This window comes from Pollicipes pollicipes, unplaced genomic scaffold, assembly GCF_011947565.3.
Source record: "Pollicipes pollicipes isolate AB1234 unplaced genomic scaffold, Ppol_2.1 Scaffold_4002;HRSCAF=4701_pilon_pilon_pilon, whole genome shotgun sequence".
In the NCBI taxonomy this organism is placed as follows: Eukaryota; Metazoa; Arthropoda; class Thecostraca; order Pollicipedomorpha; family Pollicipedidae; genus Pollicipes; species Pollicipes pollicipes.
This window is the reverse complement of record NW_023596420.1, coordinates 25,072,174-25,090,300: the sequence shown is the minus strand read 5'-3', so window position 1 is coordinate 25,090,300 and position 18,127 is coordinate 25,072,174. Positions and strand designations below refer to the sequence as shown.

The 18,127-nt window shown below is 51.5% G+C and overlaps 2 protein-coding genes across 4 annotated transcripts in view; one reads left to right on the top strand and one right to left on the bottom strand.

Moving 5' to 3' along the window:
* The window catches only part of LOC119093200 (carbohydrate sulfotransferase 14), a 34,023-nt gene extending 25,743 nt beyond the window's left edge, over nt 1-8,280 (top strand). Inside the window, exons 3-6 of the mRNA XM_037216115.1 lie at nt 5,552-5,748; nt 6,386-6,525; nt 6,930-7,036; nt 7,724-8,280. Of these exons, the coding sequence (XP_037072010.1) occupies nt 5,552-5,748; nt 6,386-6,525; nt 6,930-7,036; nt 7,724-7,966 (687 nt within the window). The 3' untranslated portion in view covers nt 7,967-8,280. The remainder of the gene's footprint in view (nt 1-5,551; nt 5,749-6,385; nt 6,526-6,929; nt 7,037-7,723) is intronic.
* A 166-nt stretch (nt 8,281-8,446) lies between these two features.
* Nucleotides 8,447-16,449, bottom strand: LOC119093199 (KICSTOR complex protein kaptin). 3 transcript variants are annotated; one of them, XM_037216114.1, is made up of 8 exons: nt 16,412-16,449; nt 14,789-14,923; nt 12,837-13,001; nt 12,005-12,181; nt 11,337-11,500; nt 10,546-10,954; nt 9,854-10,009; nt 8,447-9,242 (listed from the first exon to the last, which is right to left on the bottom strand). In XM_037216114.1, exons 2-8 carry the CDS (start codon nt 14,918-14,920, stop codon nt 9,117-9,119), a joined length of 1,329 nt encoding a protein of 442 aa, XP_037072009.1. In that variant the 5' UTR covers nt 14,921-14,923; nt 16,412-16,449; the 3' UTR covers nt 8,447-9,116. The 3 variants fall into 3 exon arrangements, with proteins under 3 accessions (XP_037072009.1, XP_037072007.1, XP_037072008.1); XM_037216112.1 differs by lacking the exon at nt 16,412-16,449 and adding an exon at nt 16,393-16,401; XM_037216113.1 differs by lacking the exon at nt 16,412-16,449 and adding an exon at nt 15,737-15,778.
* Nucleotides 16,450-18,127: the final 1,678 nt, after the last annotated feature.

Genomic DNA, 18,127 nt, shown 5'->3' with positions numbered 1-18,127 from the left:
ACAGTCCTCGCCTGAGAAACTCTTCCCACCAAAAAAAGCAATCAAATCCAACAAAGGATAATATTTTCCATGGTCTAGTTCACGTGGATAACGAGTCAATGTCCTCGTAATGAGCCGCGCTTAGTGAGATTGGTAGTTATTTGGATTGCGGGCGCTGCGACTGTTTCGTTATGTGGGGACTTTGCTTAGTGGTTAGCAACTATTCTGATTTCAGCGCCGCTCCTGGATCAAAATTGCCACTTTTTAAAATAGCATTTGGACAGAGCACGTGTCATAATCACCAACAGAATTTATCCGCTACCTGTTATGGGTATATTCACATACAGCCCATCCTATGTTCCAGCTTTGGACCGGGGACCTAGTAGCCACATACCACGAGTTCATCAAAAAGAGCAATACGTGAGATACTTGTTGCATTAATCGGACTGTGCCATTAGAATGTTCATTATCTTAACAGAGTGTGCGGCGCCAGTACCTCACTGCAGCGACGGTGAGCCGCTCACTGGAGCGTCGCTATTTCGATCGCTGGGACTGCGAGATGTCCGGTACAGGAGCGGCCGGGTGCCCGGCACAGAGGGGGCCGTATGCCCGTCTCAGGAGCGCCCTTCAGGCACAGGGAAGACCACGTGTCCGGCACTAGACTGACCGCCTAGTGAAGTTTGCTCATGCAGCGCTAACATCAATATTTCGGCATGCACTCTGCAACTGTAAGCTCACGATGCAAGCGGTAGCGACCAGACCAATACTAATACTAATTGCAGACCAATACTAAGCTTTGAGTTTCGCGCAACTGGGATGTGCTGTCGTCATCTGTTTCCATTTCCGCAATTTCTGTCACCAAATAGCTCGCAAAAGTGTTCACATTTGTCACCGAACTTACCCCGTAAATCGGATGTTTTCTCAGGCCCACCCGATCGACTTTTTCCCAATCTGACACGTAGAGGTTTTCAATAACTTTATGTTTGCCACGTTTATCAACTAAAATAGTAAAATTGTGGTCATAGAGAAATTCAGGACACAGGAAGAATCTGCCTGATGGAGAAACTTGTGCACGCAAATTGCTTAAGAGACATGCCGTACAATCTTAAAAGAATTTCGTTTCTAGATACTAAAACCCACATCAACATTCGATCAGTGATTACAGAATTATAAAATGCGTGATGGCCAAGGCGGCCTGGCCGACCTGGCTCAGCCGTCACGTGTCATCGAGCTGAAAATTGCGTCATAGCCCAAGTAAGACCTATTCGGCTCGCATCCACACTCATAAAAACAGGAGTGATGAGCCTGGTCTGCATGAATGTGACTTGACCAATCGGGCGCAAAGATTGTGCACAGCACCGTTATCAGCTGAAATTGACGCGAAACAAGCGGCGGGCGAGACGATTACCGTAGGCGTCATCCCGCAAAACCACATTTTTGACCATAGGAAAGACATTAAATGGCAGCACCTTGAAATTGGAATTGCTTGAGGATCCATTCATGAAGCGTGTTTCGCAGCAACAAATGAACGCCACGCATGCGACACTTAATCAATGCTTGGCATAAACAAGAGAAGCGTACAGTTCTTAGTGTTTATGTCATCACAAACAGCTGGTGTGTACTTACGATCTTTATGAGTTTTCATGATCGCTGTTAAAAATTCCAGCATGCAGTTTGATGCATTGACACTCTGCAACTTACTGCCATCAATTTGACTGCATTTCTATGCAACGCCAAAGGCACACCGGGTATAGCAACGCATAGGGTACAAATGCGCGCCGCACATTTATGGTGTGCTCTCGCATGTGTTTTGTCAAAATTGAAGCCCAAAAAGTCCACACGCCGGTGCTGTCCGTCCTCGGTACATTGCGCTTCTCCGGCGGCCCCGAGCTGTGCCGGGGTGCTCCCAGTCCCAGTCCACACGCCGTTGCTGGCCGTCCTCGGTACATTGCGCTTCTCCGGCGGCCCCGAGCTGTGCCGGGGTGCTCGCAGTCCCGGTCCACACACCGGTGCTGGCCATCCTCGGTACATTGCTCTTCTCCGGCGGCCTCGAGCTGTGCCGGGGTGCTCCCAGTCCCGGTCCACACGCCGGTTTCTCCGCTGGTGCTGTGAAGCCGTTGCTTCGCTCCGCGTCAGCCAGTATCGGCGCATCTCTTGAGCGCCTGTGTTCGGAGAGCTGCTGACACTTTCTAATGAGCAGAACACTGCAGGCGGTCATCGGCGACAGTTGGCGCTGATTGGCCAGCCCATTGACTGCGGTGGATGGCTGGGCGATTGAGCGCGGCGAAGTGGTCAAACTAACGGCGATCGGTGCCGATCGTTTCAGCCTTGTGTTTTCGCTCATTGGACGGTGAGATCAGACCGAAGCTGCGCACGAATTTCGACAAACCCATCACAGACCGCTGCTTTTTACACCTGCCAGGGTTTGTTGCTTTCATTTGCACCATTTCAGTGATTTTACTCGTTTCTTACTCCGATGGATTCAGAGGATTATCACCGGAATTCAGATAACGATCGCTGCCGGCTTGGATCTAACAGATGGGCAACCATCTGCGAGGACTGTAGTATTTGTTTTAAAAGAAACGAATGTCATAGCTCATCATTGCATTTGGGAGCTATTCGCAGCATTCCAAAGTAAAACGTAACCTCTTTTGAAATCACTGAGAGTTGTAAAGAAACCAATGTGATCTCAAGCTCATGATATTTTTTGCTGAGCTCAAATTTCAATGGTGCTGACATTTCATGATTCCTCTCGCTAGTCAGACAGTGACCGTGAAAACGAAAGCCTTGGAGCAAGAGAAAGTAAACCGAATTTGACATTGGCATAGTAATGCGGTGCATTAGCAATTCGTGAGAAGACGCATTCATGAATTCAATTTCACTGGAGCCGACGACCGGTCGCAGAATGAGTCAGGCGAGGTAACGGCAACCTTTGACCCCTGGACGGCGCGCAGGCCACTTAAATGTCTGCAAACATGCCTATTGCCCAGCTGATATACGAGCATAGAGAATCTGCGATGCTAGGTGTGTTGGAATCACGTCATCGATTAAGCCTTCGCTTTAACTTTTGTTATTTGCTGCCATGTGAATGGTGTGGCCCCTTTCAGTTGTGTTTGATATATCGGAAGAAGCCAGTCGCAAGATTGTCGGAAAAGTTAACTTTCACTGGATACGACATCCAGCTCTAGATAAAGTCTGCCATCGATGATATTATGTCAGCTGATGGGTTGCATTACGAGCTCGGTTACTGCCTGCGCTAGTCCTATGGCAACAGCGTGAGAACCTTGTATCTGATATACCCGGTCTGGCCGGGTCCAGCCGCTGCACCCCTTAGAAAGAAATATCTTTGCAACCACTGATCGCTGCTCCTTGCAGTTTTCAGCACCAAAAAGCGCACTTTTTTAGTCGAACGGTGTAAATTTGAAGGCGTTTGCCTCCAAGGGGTTTCGTCAGGCCAGATTTTTCGGTGCATCGCGGCATTTTCCGTTCTATTAATGTAAGAGCAGTGTGTCAGAACCGCCTCAGAAAAACGTGTCACGGAGACTGAAATGTCCTCGCCAAATCCCGAAAAGAGACTGATATCAGCAGTAATTTAAGAGTGCAAACATATTCGTGTTTTCATGCGTACAATATCAAGACACTTGTTACTTTATTTGTTCCTTCCTAGTTGATGTAAATTCCTTCTCTGACATCCTGCATCTACGTGTCGTTGGTCATTTTCAGCAAGACAATATCTCGATGCGTCATACTAAATCCCTTCAAATGTGCAACGATATTTTCACACCCACGATGAGCTGTAAACGTAGGGTTCCATTTCGGGTTCCCGACGCCTCCCGTAAGACCCCCGGCTGGTGACGAAATGTTTGAACGAGCGCTGCAACACCAGTAGCAAAATGAAGGTTTCCAAACAAATCTTAAGCGATCGAAAGACAATTAAATTAGGTGTAGATAAATTAATGGCATGTACATTGCCCCAAGCTGTTGGCAATTTGTGCTAGAAATTTAAGTGTCATTTCATTCACGTCTGACAAGTTGGCACCACATTCACATTTAGATTCAGGTCCATATTCGGGATTCAGCGGACTCCTCAAATTGCCCTGAAACTTTGCACACAGATGCAGTTTAACCTCCTGAACACAATGAGCACAAAATATCCGACCGGTACGCCCTATTACCGGTGATATATCCATATCAAAGATCACAATAAAAAAGGCGGACCCCTTCAATTCTTTCTAAACTTTGCATGCTCGTAGATATTGACCTTCTGCTTACGATAAATACAAAATCTTGGACCGGTACGCTGTATCAAAAAAGTTATAGCTGTTATAATGTCAAGGTCGCGAATGCAGCACGTACCGCATTTTATCATGCTTAACTCAGTTTCATATTCGAAATTCAGCGGACTCCTCAAATTGGCCTGAAACCTTGCAAACAGATGCAGTTGGATCTCTTGAGCGCAGCGAGCACAAAATCTCGGACCGGTACGCCCTATTACTGGATATATCACAATATGAAAGATCACAATAAAACATGCAGACTCCTTCAATCCTTTCCGAAATCCGTGCGTTGGTACATATTAGCCCTCTGATAACGATAAACACAAAATTTGGGACCGGCACGCTGTATCAAAAAAGTTATAGCTTTTCAAATGCCGAAGCTGCTTAGGTATGGCATATATGGGGCATGGGTCACATTTTCTTCATCCTTGACTCAATTTTTGATATTGATATACCTCCGGTATTAGGGTGTGCCGGTCCGATATTGTGTGCTCATTGTGTTCAGGAGGCTAAACTGCATTTGTGTGCAAAGTTTCAGGGCAATTTGAGGAGTCCACTGAGTCCCGAATATGGACCTGAATCTGAATGTGAATGTGGTGCCAACTTGGCGGACGTCATTTCATTCTTTGTTTTCCTTTGTTTCGGAAGGCCACAATAGAAAAAAACCTTCGCATGGGAGAGTAATTTATGGAGTTTAAGCATTTGAGGCCGATTGCAAGTGGAGATTCTCTGTGAACTCCGGTCGAAAAAAAGATGAATGCAACAGCCTCGTTGCTTTGTGTTGCCATAGAGCACATGTCAGGAATAATAGATTGGTATAGCATTTCTTTATTGACGCCAAAGTGGTGCTTACAGGAACGTTGACGTGGTGTATCTATCCAGGAATAGGAGACGGAAAATACGAGGCAGTTCAAACCACAAGTCCAAAACCGCTACAAAATATGTATTTTACACCCAAAACCCTGAATTTTGACACATTGCGTAAGAGACATCAAATGTGTCAGCAGCCAAAAGGCATGCCCAACATGAGGTGAGACCGCGGCCAGGAACTCGAGACTGGGACTAGACGTTAACGGCCCTGGCCTTGCAATGACGCCAAACCGATGTGTTTTGATCGAGGAGAGAACGGAAAGCCGCAGCGGCCAAAGCGTTGTTTGATATGCGCGACTGGTCACGCGAGCTCGATTGTAGGCCATGAACTTGCATATCCTCTTTTCATTGTATGCATAGCTTCGTGTATCTGCAGTACGCTGTCCGATCCCCCGTCTAATCATACAACGTTCCCGTTTGCACAGAAGCCGGGCCAGTTCGAGCTTGCTAAAAAGCAGTATTTCAAGTTTATGTTCGTGCGCCACCCGCTGGAGCGTCTGATTTCGGCCTACGAGGACAAGGTGGTGCGTGCCAACCACCCCAGCCTGTTGGCGCTCAGAAGGTCCATACTGGCCACCCACGAGGACCTCTACATACGCCAGCGCGTCTACGAGCTGCTCAGGTACGCCAGCTGGTGCCGAGCGACGACGACGACGACGACGACGGCAGATGCTAGTGCTGCGTGATGCGGCGCAGCAAACAGCCGCGGTACCTTTCACAACGAACGATGTCATCAGTCAGCTGTAAAGGTCGCTTGCTGACGCGGAGGTGAAGAGCAGACGTGATCGATGCCTATGGTGCGCAATGGGGCACGATTGCGATCGGTATCAGCTGCTTCGAACTCTAAATCAGGTCGCGCTGCTTTGTGTCAGTTCGTTGAAATGGTTTTCCAGCGAGGACTCTTATCATTCGCGCACAAGGACAATGCCCAGTATACGCCATGACCTGCAATGGGCGCGTGTTCGTGACAGCTCAACGAGCACGGTCACGAAACGTCCATAGGAATGGTGGACTTTACCATCTTTGCGTACTATGCAGGTCCTGCAATGGCTGGACGTGCGGTTGCGTGACGCTTGCTGGTGCGAACCGGCTGTGTCCGGCAGCGACCGCCGGCGCCCGGTGCGGATCGGCGTGTCCAGCAGCGACCGCCGGCGCCCGGTGCTGTCGGTGTGCGCCAGCGGCGAGGCCCGGGTGCACCATTGTGTTGTCCGGTGCGAGCCGGCGTGTCCGACTGCGGTAACGTGAGCTACCATCGGCAGGGCCGGCACCGGGAACGACACGGCCCTGCTGGCAGACTACGACGCCCAGCTGGCCGAGTACCGGGGCCAGGTGGAGCAGAGACATGGCGTGCCCACATTCGCCGAGTTCCTCGACTTCGTGCTGGCCAGTGAGCCCACCGGTGGGTCGATCAAACAGCCTCGGCAGCCGTCCGTCTCGCCGTCCGTCTCGATGGTTCCGCGTCGGGAGCTGTCCGTACCGGCGACTCCGATTACATTTGACGAGAACGACGGTGACGAGACGTAACGCTCGCTCCGAGTATCCAGTTAATGCGAATGTCGATAATGTCAGCTTCGTAGTTCATTCCACGATGTCATTCTACGGTGTTTGTTTCAACAGCTCGCGATGACCACAAATGTTCATACGAGAAGCAAAGAAAGCAGCAGCATTGTACCAACTCATCCCGTTTGAGGCTACACGAGTTGGCCTCGATGGGTGACCTGAGGCGTAGGATGAGCGTCGGACGAGTCTCGCCTGCGCGCGCTAATCCCCACGCCTGTAACCTTGCGCGTCGCCGGCGGGCAGGAGACACTTTCGACAGTCACTGGACGCCCTACTGGCGACAGTGCGCGCCCTGCCACATGGACTATGACGTCATCGGAATGCTGGAAACCGGCGCTGATGACTTCAAGGTGAGCTAGCTCGCGCATCCCTTGAGCCCATGCCCGCCGGCGGGGGGTCACCGACGGGGAACGATGTCACGGCCAGTGGGGCGGAGCCGCCAGCTGCATGCAGCACCGCAACAGCTGGCTCAATCTTAGTGGATTTTACATCTGAGCCGGGATGACAGCTTGCACAGCACCCAAATGTACCTGACTTGTTGCCTGTCCGTCGTTATTTTCGGTTGCGATGAACGTTGGTAAAGCCCTGCTCATCCCCGAGTCATGAACTTCGCCTTTACTGTTCAATAACGGCACGCTTTACCCGTAACCTTTCCGCGCTCTCACCGTGCAGTCTTTGAGAACGACCAAAGCGGTCACCGCAGCCGCCAGTGTGTGGTCTATATGCAGCAAGCTGCCCGCCGTCCCAATCGTCGTACCCGCCGCCTGCCCTGTGCCCGGCATCTGCCGCCCACCGTCTGACCCGTGCTGGTCGTCTGAAGTTTGTGACCGTACCCGCCGTATGACCCGTACGTGCTGTCTGACCCGTACCCGCCGTCTGACCCGTTCCTGCTGTCTGACCCGTGCCTGCCGTCTGACCCGTACTTCCTGTCTGACCCGCACTTCCTGTCTGACCCATGCCTCCCGTCTGACCCATGCTTCCTGTCTGATCCGTGCCCGCCGTCTCGACTGACGCCTGATGCCGGTACCTCCGCGCAGTACATGTGGCACCGAATGAAGATCTACTCGTCGGTGAGGATTCCGCGGCAGAACGCGCTCCAGCGCAACAGCACGGCGCTGGAGGAGCACGCCAGGCGCTACCTGGCGCCCGTGCACCCGGCCACCGTGGCGCGCCTCGGCCACCGATTTCGGCTCGACTTCGAGTTGTTCGGCTACGACTGGGAGCAGATGCTGCGCCTGTCGGGCCACTGCGCGGCCACCGGGCGCTGCGTGCTCGCTTAGCGTCAGCGGCCGCGGTAGCCGGGCGCGCGTCTGCCCGCGTATGCGTGCCGTGCTGTGGCCCCGCGTGGCGCGAGGTGTGGGCCGTGCTGTGGCCGCGCGTGGCGCGAGGTGTGGGCCGTGCTGGGGCCCCGCGCGGCGTGAGGTGTGGGCCGTGCTGGGACTCCGCGTGGCGTGAGGTGTGGGCCGTGTGCGGGTGGAGGCGGGGCTCACGTGGTGCTCAGCTGTCTGTCGTGCGCGCCGGGGCGCCATCCTTCGAACTGTGATAGTTTGCTAATGAACTGCAGCCATAGTGTGAATACAGAACATATGACATAGCGGGCTCCGTGTTCACCCGAACCGTTCACCGGCAGCCTTGGAGCCGGCTCAGAGTACCCCCATAAACACAGCCACGTCGGTCCTTGTTATTCAGAAGGCGTACGTTCGCCTCACAAACATTCACGTACGCCCTCCGACCCCAGCCTGGTTAATGGACCGGTGACATCAGCTCCACACAGACGTTTGATTACTCAGCTGCAATTGCACATCACCTGAACAGCCTCATGTGCACACGGCCTCCACCCGGCGTGACATAGACGATCCCAGTCACATTATCACCGTCGCTTTCACCCCGTCCAAATGCCACACGGGAAGAAACAACGTAGCATACAATGGCAAACAAGTCGGTCTTCCTTTCCAATCCAAGATTGTCATGATCTATAACCAGTGCTGACTAACTAACGAGGCACAAATACTGGGCGATGTGAGCGTGGTGACGGACAGCCGCGTGACTGACCCCGCCTGGATGAAGCCGCGGCGCCCTGCCCGGCCTTGCGGGCGTCCGCTTCCACCAGGTCACAGCCAGTGCGGCCCGCAAGGCCTGGTCTCAAGACGCGACCGCCAGCGGTCGTGACGACTACTGCCGCCACGGCCCGGGCGACATTTGTGGCGCCACCCAGCCCGAGCTGCCGCCAGCTGTACCACCGGTAACCGATATGTTTCGACGTAGAAAACATCTACACTGTGTTTAAAGTGAAGTGCTGCACGCGGTTCACGTTACTGTCGGGCGGCTGGATTACTGTCCCGAGTCAACGGGCGGCAGACTGGCATCGCGGCCCGGTGTCAAGGTCACTGTTGGCCGGCCGAGGTCAGGATCTCTTCTAGTCGGCCGAGGTCAGGGTTGCTGCTGGCCGGCCGGTCGGCGGGCGGCCTCCACCAGCCGACCCAAGTCGCCGCTGGTCAGACCGCTCAACGTCTCCAGCCGCTGGCGGCAGAGGGCGGCTGCCTCGCGCGTGTCGTGCTGCCGACCGCCGGTCCCGGTCAGGTCATGTCAGGTCAGGCTTGGCGGCCCGAAACCGGCGCCCACGCGCATTCGATGGCAAAAGCTGCGCAGCACCGGCGATCGGCGGGCGCAGCCGGGACTGTGCACTCAGATCATCCTGTCGCTACCCAGGTGCACTGGACATGATAACCAACAGGCACATCAATCGGTCCAACCGAAGAAACACGGATGTTCCGTTTGGGGCAATCAAACTACCTACGAATAGCGATCCATCCAGCCATCGCACGTCGTATTTCGAAGCGTAGTTGAAATCGAAGTATTGCAGCCTAAAATGGGCCTAACGGTGGTGTCACTACAGTCCAGGGTTCGTCATCAAATGGAACGCAGCGACAGATGCGACGCACATCTCCCTCATCGCAACGGCACCTTGCATTTCCTTACAACAACGCAACTTTCATGTCCCAACTCACTACAACAGCTTGCAGTCAAGTGAAGCGCGATTTCTGAAGCCACCCGCGGCAGCGTTATGACCACTGTCGTTTTCCAACGCACTTAAGGCCTAGCCAGCGTCCGACCATGCCGCCGCAGCTCACCAACTCAACAACTCCAGCAGCGATCCACGGACTCACCTGCAGCACTTGGAGCCCGTGGTTGGTCAGCACCACCAGCTCGTTGATGCCGTCCCCGATCAGGTCCACGTAAGTGACCCCGAGCAGCGGCTGCGAGAAGCTGTGGCGCCAGATCTGCGCCCACGTGTTGCCTTGCAGGCTGTACACCAGGATCTCCTGGTGAGAGACGGCGGAGATGTCGGCGTCGGCTGTCAGCGAATACTTCCACACGACTGACCCGGTCACGGAGTAGCCGTAATTCGGACGATGGTGATGACGAACATTCGCCACCAGGATCCACTTTCAACACGTGAGGTGCACCAAAGGCGCAACCAAGAAGGGGTCTACTGACACGCCCCCTCCCCCCCCCCCCCACCCCATCCCCTCGGCCCGCATTTTCCCCCACAGCTCGCAACGTAGGGGTAGCTCCTGACGGCAAGTTAAGAATCAGCGTGACGAGCTTTCACTGAGTTCCAGCTCCAGCTTCAGCTCCAACAAGCCGGGTTGCCCCACCGTGACGAAAATTACAGCTGCACCCGTGAGATGCACAGAAATGTGCAATCATGGGCTTCGCCGCAGAGCAAAGGGCGAAGAGGAGAAGAAACCCACAATATCTTCGGAATTCAAGGCCGCTTGTGCGTCTTGTTGAAAAGTCTCAAAGGGCTTGATGTCCCTAAAGCACCCGTGCAGTTGGAGGGGCCACCGCCACCCACCTGTCCGTAGGTGCCCAGCACCAGTTCGTTGCGGCTGTCCATGTTGATGTCGCAGACGCAGGAGCAGGTGACCACGTCGCTGGCGTCGCTGTCGGCCAGCAGATGCCGGCGCGGCGGCGGCCGGCCGGGCGCCAGCGGCAGCTCGCTGTACACCGCCGACGGCATCAGCGCGTTGGTGACCAGCAGGTGCAGCGGCTGGTGGTCGGCAGGGGTGGCGAGGTCGCTCGGGTCGCGCAGCGCCGCGCGCACAAACTCGGGCGCCTCCAGCCGCGTGCCCAGGGTGAACAGGCGCACGGAAGTCACCGGGTTGTCGTGTGTCGTGGACCAGACGTGCGTGACGCGCAGGAGTGACAGGTCCACGACGCTCACCCGGATGTAGCCGCACTCGCACGCCAGGGCCGTCACGCGCCTGCGCAACGGGAGAGGGGGCCGTCTGAGCGTACCAGGCCGGGAAGACGGCGGTCGCTGGAGGTCTGCCGAGGCCCGGCTGCAGCGGTGATGGCGGTACTACTGTGACGGACCACCCGCGATGGCCGTCACGGGACGGGACGTGACCCAGAGTAGCGACCTTTGTCAAACCAGGGCAAACCAGCTAAAGTTATTAAAGGACTGCATAATAAAGAACAGCTAGGTGACATTTAGAACCGTGCAGTTAAATTTTTTGCAACTCGAAGTCCATCGACGAAAGGTCTGTGGAATGGCTGGGACCCACTGGTGTCCATTGAAGTGCTTCGTATGCACACACAAGTTTATATCGTTTTTCCCACAAACAACATTCTAGTGCCACCCACAGTCCGGGTATGTCCTTGTAGAAGTTCGTCCACAGGACGACAGATGGCAGGTCGGCAAACTCCGGGAACAGCGGCTCCAGAGGCTCCTCGCGGAAGCTCTGATTGGGCTTATCCTCGCAATACAAGTGCATTGTCTTGTCGCTGCCACTCAGCAGGAAACAGGTCTGTAATGCAAAACAGTGCGTAACCAGACAAAAACAAAATGAATGTGATTTAGCGCCGAGTGACAAAAACTACTGATGGAAATGTGCTCTTCTTATCAGTGAAGGGTCTGGTCCCCGGCAAGGGACTGACAAATCGTTAGCTCCAGTTTACGGTCGACCCTTTGAGACCCCAGAGACAAAGAATACGAGGGGGCTGGAACACGGCGGAAGGGATAGCTTCGATCCTTATCGGCTTCCGGCGTACGATTACGTTTTTTCCCCAAAAATGACAGCCCACGACCTACGGTGACCCCCCCCCCCCCCGTGCCTTCGCGCCCCGCGCATGATAATGACTTCAGTTTTTTGGGGCGTGTCGCCTGCGTTGGTCGCATGACGCCCCACCCAGGCGTACGGTCACTGCGACGCAGCATACTGACATCTCAAGAGGCCCGAGAGTCAGCACTGTGCGTCCGAACACTACAGGAATTGCATACAAACAGCTGGCGGCCGACTGCAACCACTCACGTCCAGCGTGCCGTTGATGTCGACGACGGCGTGCTGCAGCTGGTACGGGATGAACGGCAGCTCCACGTGGCGCCAGTTCTGCGCCAGCGTCTCCAGCGGGCTGGCGCCAAACTCCGGCTCCCAGTCGCTGTAGATGTTCAGGTACTGTGACGTCTTGCCGTCGCCGCGGTCTACGTCCTGGCAGGGGGCGGAGTGAGGTCAGGTCAGGTCAGGTCAGGTCCAGTTAGCGGCCGATCGGCGTCCGACAGCGGACGTGACCTGGTGACTGCCGCCTGACCGACTGCTCTATCCCCTGACAACCAATCGGAGCGGTCGGAAACCTCGTTCAGCACATCACACCGGCACAACAGACGGAGGTCGGCCCCGCCCAGCGCCTCACGCCGTCACGACAGCCGGGGTCGGTCACCGCTCAGCACCGCACACCGGCCTGACAGCCGCGGGTCGGCCCTGCCCTCTCCCTCGGGCAATACCGGTACCGTGTGCTGCATTCAGCAGCGTGAATCGGAGCGTTCAGAGCAACGTCTGCATGACTCGCACAACGGTGCGACGCGACGATCTTATCTACTCGCTATATGTTGGCTTGTATACAATTGACCATAACGTGTATTAAAACTGTCGTTCCGTTTGTTTTTCCATTAGGGCTTCGCCACGCCGTCAGCTGTTGAGGGTACAGCATGGCGTCGCTTGCCTCTCACCCTGACATGAAGGGCAGGCACCACCCCAGCCACCCACGCCCGTCTCACACGTGCCCCTATCATCAACATCATAACACGAGCATCGTAGCCCATACCGGCTTAAAGGCATTGGCCGTGCCCCACCACGCCTCGCTCACCTTGATGATGGCAAATCCCACCACCATTTCCTCTCTGTTCTCGCTCTTGTTGAATGCATCGATAGAGATGATCTCAGAGCCCTCCGGCAGGTAGGTGAAGGGAATCTCGTTGACGGTGGGATGCAGAACTCCACGCGCGTCGTGAACATACTCCAGCGAATACACCTGGCGATTTGACACTTAGTGAGGTGAGTGATTCCCACCTTGACTCTGAGCAGCACGTTCCAGTTTTGAAATGACTCTTCTGACTTAAAGTTGATACAATTCGACTGACAGGGTGCGCCCTGGCCCCATCAACCGAGCAAGGAATGCCAGACCTGACCTTCAGCGCAGCCACTGACATCAGCCACCAGCCAGCGCGGCCAGGTGCAAAAGGCGAGCGCTTAAAGCGGCTTGAACCCAACGTACAAGGGGTGCTCATAAACCAAAGCACATCATTTGTGCTAAACCTTGTTGACATGTCACTTCCACTTGTCTGGAACGACGGTCATTGAATTAACATATCTCATTGATAGCCTGATTTATTTGTTCAGCTATAACCTCCTGGTGTGTTTAGGGTCGGATATTTTTGACATGAGAGCTTATAACGCGACCTGCGCTCCCTTTGCTGCACATCCACAATCACGAGCGCGATGTGCACGAGCTTCAACGCACGACAGATCAACAGCTGTTACCTACCTTTTTACCAGAGTGTACATATCAATGAGGCAGACAAATCACGTTGGCTCAAATCCAGATCCCACTCGCATCTATTTAAAAAGGAACTGATTTTACCTAGACTCGACAGAAGTCTGGCTGATTTCGGAGCCGACTACGACTCCCGCAGGAGTCGAGCACGAGACCAGGCAAGTCATGACACGTGTGGTAAAGCTGCAACAAGTTATATGACAATGGGAAACCGCCATAAAGGGCACTGTAAAGATGCACATAAATTGGGACAATACATGAAGACAATTGAGTTTTACTGCTGGGCGCCCAGTGAAAAAGACCGACACATTTACCCATGACCATCTGGGGGTTACAAGTAACCCATCTGGCTTTCGCGAACTTGCAGACCATGTCTGTCACCTTCACTAAATTTCAGAGCCTGACAAACTATCGGTTTGAAAAATTGTGGATCAAATATAACTTTGATGTTAGGTCAGGTCAATGATTTGAGATGTCATCAAAGTAGGCCTGTAAAAAATGATCTTTGCCTCAAAATGCGGCAAAACCAAGATTCCTCCCTTGTTTCAGATTCCTTTGATGTAATTCATCAGTTTCATTGCCTTGAAGCAATAAATCAACTTGTTTCACTATCTGTCATCACTGGCCACTTTGCACATGGTCACAACAGGCCATCGTCAGAAAAAAATATGAGGGCAGCTTTCCAAATGGTGTTGAAACAAGATTATTTGTCAAGACCATTTGTGAGCAGTAAGACCATATAGCTAACTCATTTCCACATCAAACACATTTGTATGCCAAGCCAGACAAACAGGAAAATTGCAAGTGATGGGGTGATCTGACCTTAACCCGACATTAGCCCTCGACCTCTGTCAACACCATATCTGATTTTGGAACCCAAGAACACGCTCTATCAGTTGGTGCCGGTTCTAAGATTAAACATGATCCCAGGTGCTAAACAGCCTTGAAGTCATTACAAAATTGTTGTGATCCTTGGAGAATTTTGCACAAGTTGTGGCATCATCAGTTACCAGAAAAATGTTAACTCCTTAATCGACGGTTGAGATGGACCACAGCTGTTAATCATTTTAATTTTTCCCCATTTCACAATCAGAGCTAGAGACATCAGGACAGCACCTTGAGGGTTGTGGAAAACAAAATACCTCTACAGTGACAATGCAATGGCATAAGTTAGCTGCTTTGTTACACAATGAACACTTCATGTGTGTTATCAGATGAGCCAGCATGCCAGACTGTTAGGGTTCTTACATGCGATTTGCTCTCACTTTTCTTTTCAATGATGCCACCAGAACTTTTGTAACTCCCCTGTCCACTTGTAGAAATGCCAAGCTGTAGACATTACCCTGTGATGGTAATGGAATGTAATGGGCATCATATAATCGAACCGGAGCAGCCATTGCCTGAAAAATCATACGTTCCCATTAGTTACAAGCAAGACTGCACACCAGGCAAGTTTCACCACAACAGCAATGCCATTTTCACTATAGCCCAGCCCAACTGAGCCATTACACTTGCCAAAAGCTCACAAAATTGGAGCAATCAATCACAAGTTCAGAAGTGTTCTGTGATAAGATACACCTTTTAATTGTTATGGTATCTTCAAAAAATAAAGCCTTCCCATTCCCCTTGCAAATAAATATGAAACTTATCACAAAAAGCTGCACAGGATGGGCCAAAACAGGCCTCAGGCCTTGATGATCCAGTTTGGCAGTCACTGCAGCCCCAACACATTTGACCAAACCTGTATGGATCAACTTTTGTATGGAGCTAGAACTGCCATGGATCTTATCAAATGGGTTAGCTAGGCATGAAACTAGCTACACAGCCCTTGGCATGGGTTCCCAAAGGTGCCTACCTCCACATGCATAGGTTCTTGTATCATCTACACATTGACAATTGATGGGTCTCCTGTTACTGTGCTGCTCACCCCATATTGCACAGGAATATTGCCATTAACCATTAAGTTGTTCAGTGCATTGGTGAAAACATTATTCACATAGATAAGACAGTAGTAATAGCCTCAATCATCACAGAAAATGAGGAGAATGGAAATATAGATGGGTTGATATTTTGGCAGCATGCCTTTTTAAAAATGACAGCAGAAGATACAGCTGATATCATTTCAATACAGGCATGATGCTGACATATCAATCCATGTATATTTTCATTCTCCTGATATTTCTCTGAGGAATAAGGCTATTACTAATCATTACCATTAACAGAGCCAGAGGAGTTGCTTTAAAAATCAGATTTATCTCAGGTGTCATGCACTTTACCATAGGCAAAAAGGTTATGCATCTGTTGAGTCACAAAGCACAGCAGAGTAAAGTGTCAGTTAACCAGGGCAGCGGCTGTTTTTTTTTAACATGCTGCCTGCATGATTGCAGTGGGCCCTCCTACATGCATGTGAAAGCCCATGGGATGAGTACTTTTCTGACATGTGGTGAATCTACCACTTGATCTGTGTTATTCCAGATGAACAGAACACTCTGTCTTCTCATGCACCGCCAAAATATGTATGGCAGAACTGTTCATGCCATGCCAAGCTACACCTAATGTTAAAGTTGACAAGCAGAAAATAACGAGCATGGATATAGTTTGCGCACAGAGGGAAAAGCGGAATATGGACTGGGGTGACACTTGCCCTCAAATTTTAAGCGTTATTTTGTTCCTCTATTTAGCCTACACAAATGTGCTTTCACGATGCCCTATCAAAACATGCCATTTACAGATGAAGTAGCTCCCCAGATCTTGGTTTGCCCCCCCAAAGCCATCATTTGTTCCCCCAAATCAGGGAGAAAGTGACATTCATGGATGCAAATGGCATTCACTGACAAAAAAACAACAGCTACCAAGGCGATATATCTACCATGCTCCTATTTGCTTACCGCCGCCTCGGTTCGCCCTTCAAGCGCGGATCCCTGTTCCCAACTTCAAACGGCGCTGAAATAGTTTTCCCTGATATGGAAGCAATTGATGTTCAAGATTTCACGTTTATGGCGCCCGGCCGCGCCAGGATCATTTGACAGCACAGTTTATCGTGCAGATCAATGAAATTGCCCTGTTGTGTGCGGAAGTCTGTTTCGGAGTGGTTTCTAAGCCTTGGTCGGCATTCGTCGGTGTTTGGGCGCTTGTTTCCGTTAGGACTTCCTCACTGATGCAGGGGTAAGCGGTGGAGCTCGTGTCGGATCAGCAAGCTTTGAGTGCTGTCATCTGCAATTATTGCAGGTTTAAGGTGAGAATGTACCTGTGTGTGAAGGTACAGGCTTCATTGTAACCACTTCGATCTAGTTTGAATATTATAAGGGGCGACTCACTATCTTTTCTTATGCATTGCCCATAAACTCCGCAGTAAAGACCAGGAAAATTTGTCTGAACGTCTCATATTGTGTGTTTAATAACACCTCATTGAGGATTTTTGTTGCACCTAGCTGCTAAGGTTCTCTGACATTCCCTGCCTCACCCAGGCAGGATTGACAGGTACTATGGGGAGCCAAAGCCCACACTGCTGGTTTCCTAGATACTCTTCTAACCACTATGTGCCATGGTGCTTGGCACATCCATGACATTGATATGCTCTAGCTTGCACACCAATGTGTCAAACAGTACAGGATGAATTGTGTGGGATTCATAAAAGGCATAAGAAATTGTCACAGTGTATTTCTGTATGGAAACCTGTTTGTGACTATTTTATTTTACACCAGCACAACATTATAATTTCTTGAAGAATTGTTCCCCTGTTGCTTAAATTGAAGACAATCTTGTATGCAACATTTGACACTCTTTGGATCTGGATGAAGTTTATGTGGATTTAGAAATGTGCCTGGGCTGTACAGGGTATCCAACAGCATTTGAGTCAAGGAGATCTAGGCATAACACTTCAATGTGCTATGCTAAGCACCTTATAAACCTTTTCAGTTGTTGAATTTTCAGTCAGACAAAACCTGAATGGAAGATTGTATTCTCACATTGTCACAATTTCTCTGCTGTGCCTGCTATTAAGCTCAAGAACATAACACCAAAACACATATTTCATGATGCAAAGTCACAATTGGTGTCAGGAGTGAGCTATGGTGTTTGTAATGCTTTCATTGCATGCACATTTGGCACATGGATATATGGATATACATGAGTCATTTTATTTTCATGGTGGAGTGCCACTTTTCATTCTGATTTCACTAGATCTCACAGAGTGACTTGTCTTTAATTGACACACCGGATGAACCCGCAGTGTGGAGCCATAAAAAGGATCTGAATATCCTGGATCAGGATACACAATTTTGAGGCTTTGAACTGGCTAAAAGGTCCAAGGATCTTGTCAATATGGAGTCCTATAGGATCATAGATTCATGTTTGGGATCCAGGCATTTGTTTGACACTGCGCATGTGATTTAGGCAATGGATAACAGGATTCATCAGGCTCATGGTTTTGCTTGCAGACACAAAGATTCATCCATGTTTCAGGTCACTGAGCTGTTACACTGAGCTGTCAGGTTTCTGAGCTCCTTGGCATTGTGCACTGCTGTCAAGCAGTGCCAGCCAGCCAGCCAGCATGGACACGACGCCTGTGCTGAAACGAGCTCGTTCCAAGTTGTCGCGGCGTG

Coding starts and splice junctions, on each gene's coding strand:
- LOC119093199 (XM_037216112.1), bottom strand. Junction 10,955..11,336: donor TACAAGGACATACCCGGACT/GTGGGTGGCACT, acceptor CCCGTTGCGCAG/GCGCGTGACGGCCCTGGCGT. Junction 9,243..9,853: donor ACGGGCTCCAAGTGCTGCAG/GTGAGTCCGTGG, acceptor GGCGGTCGGCAG/CACGACACGCGCGAGGCAGC.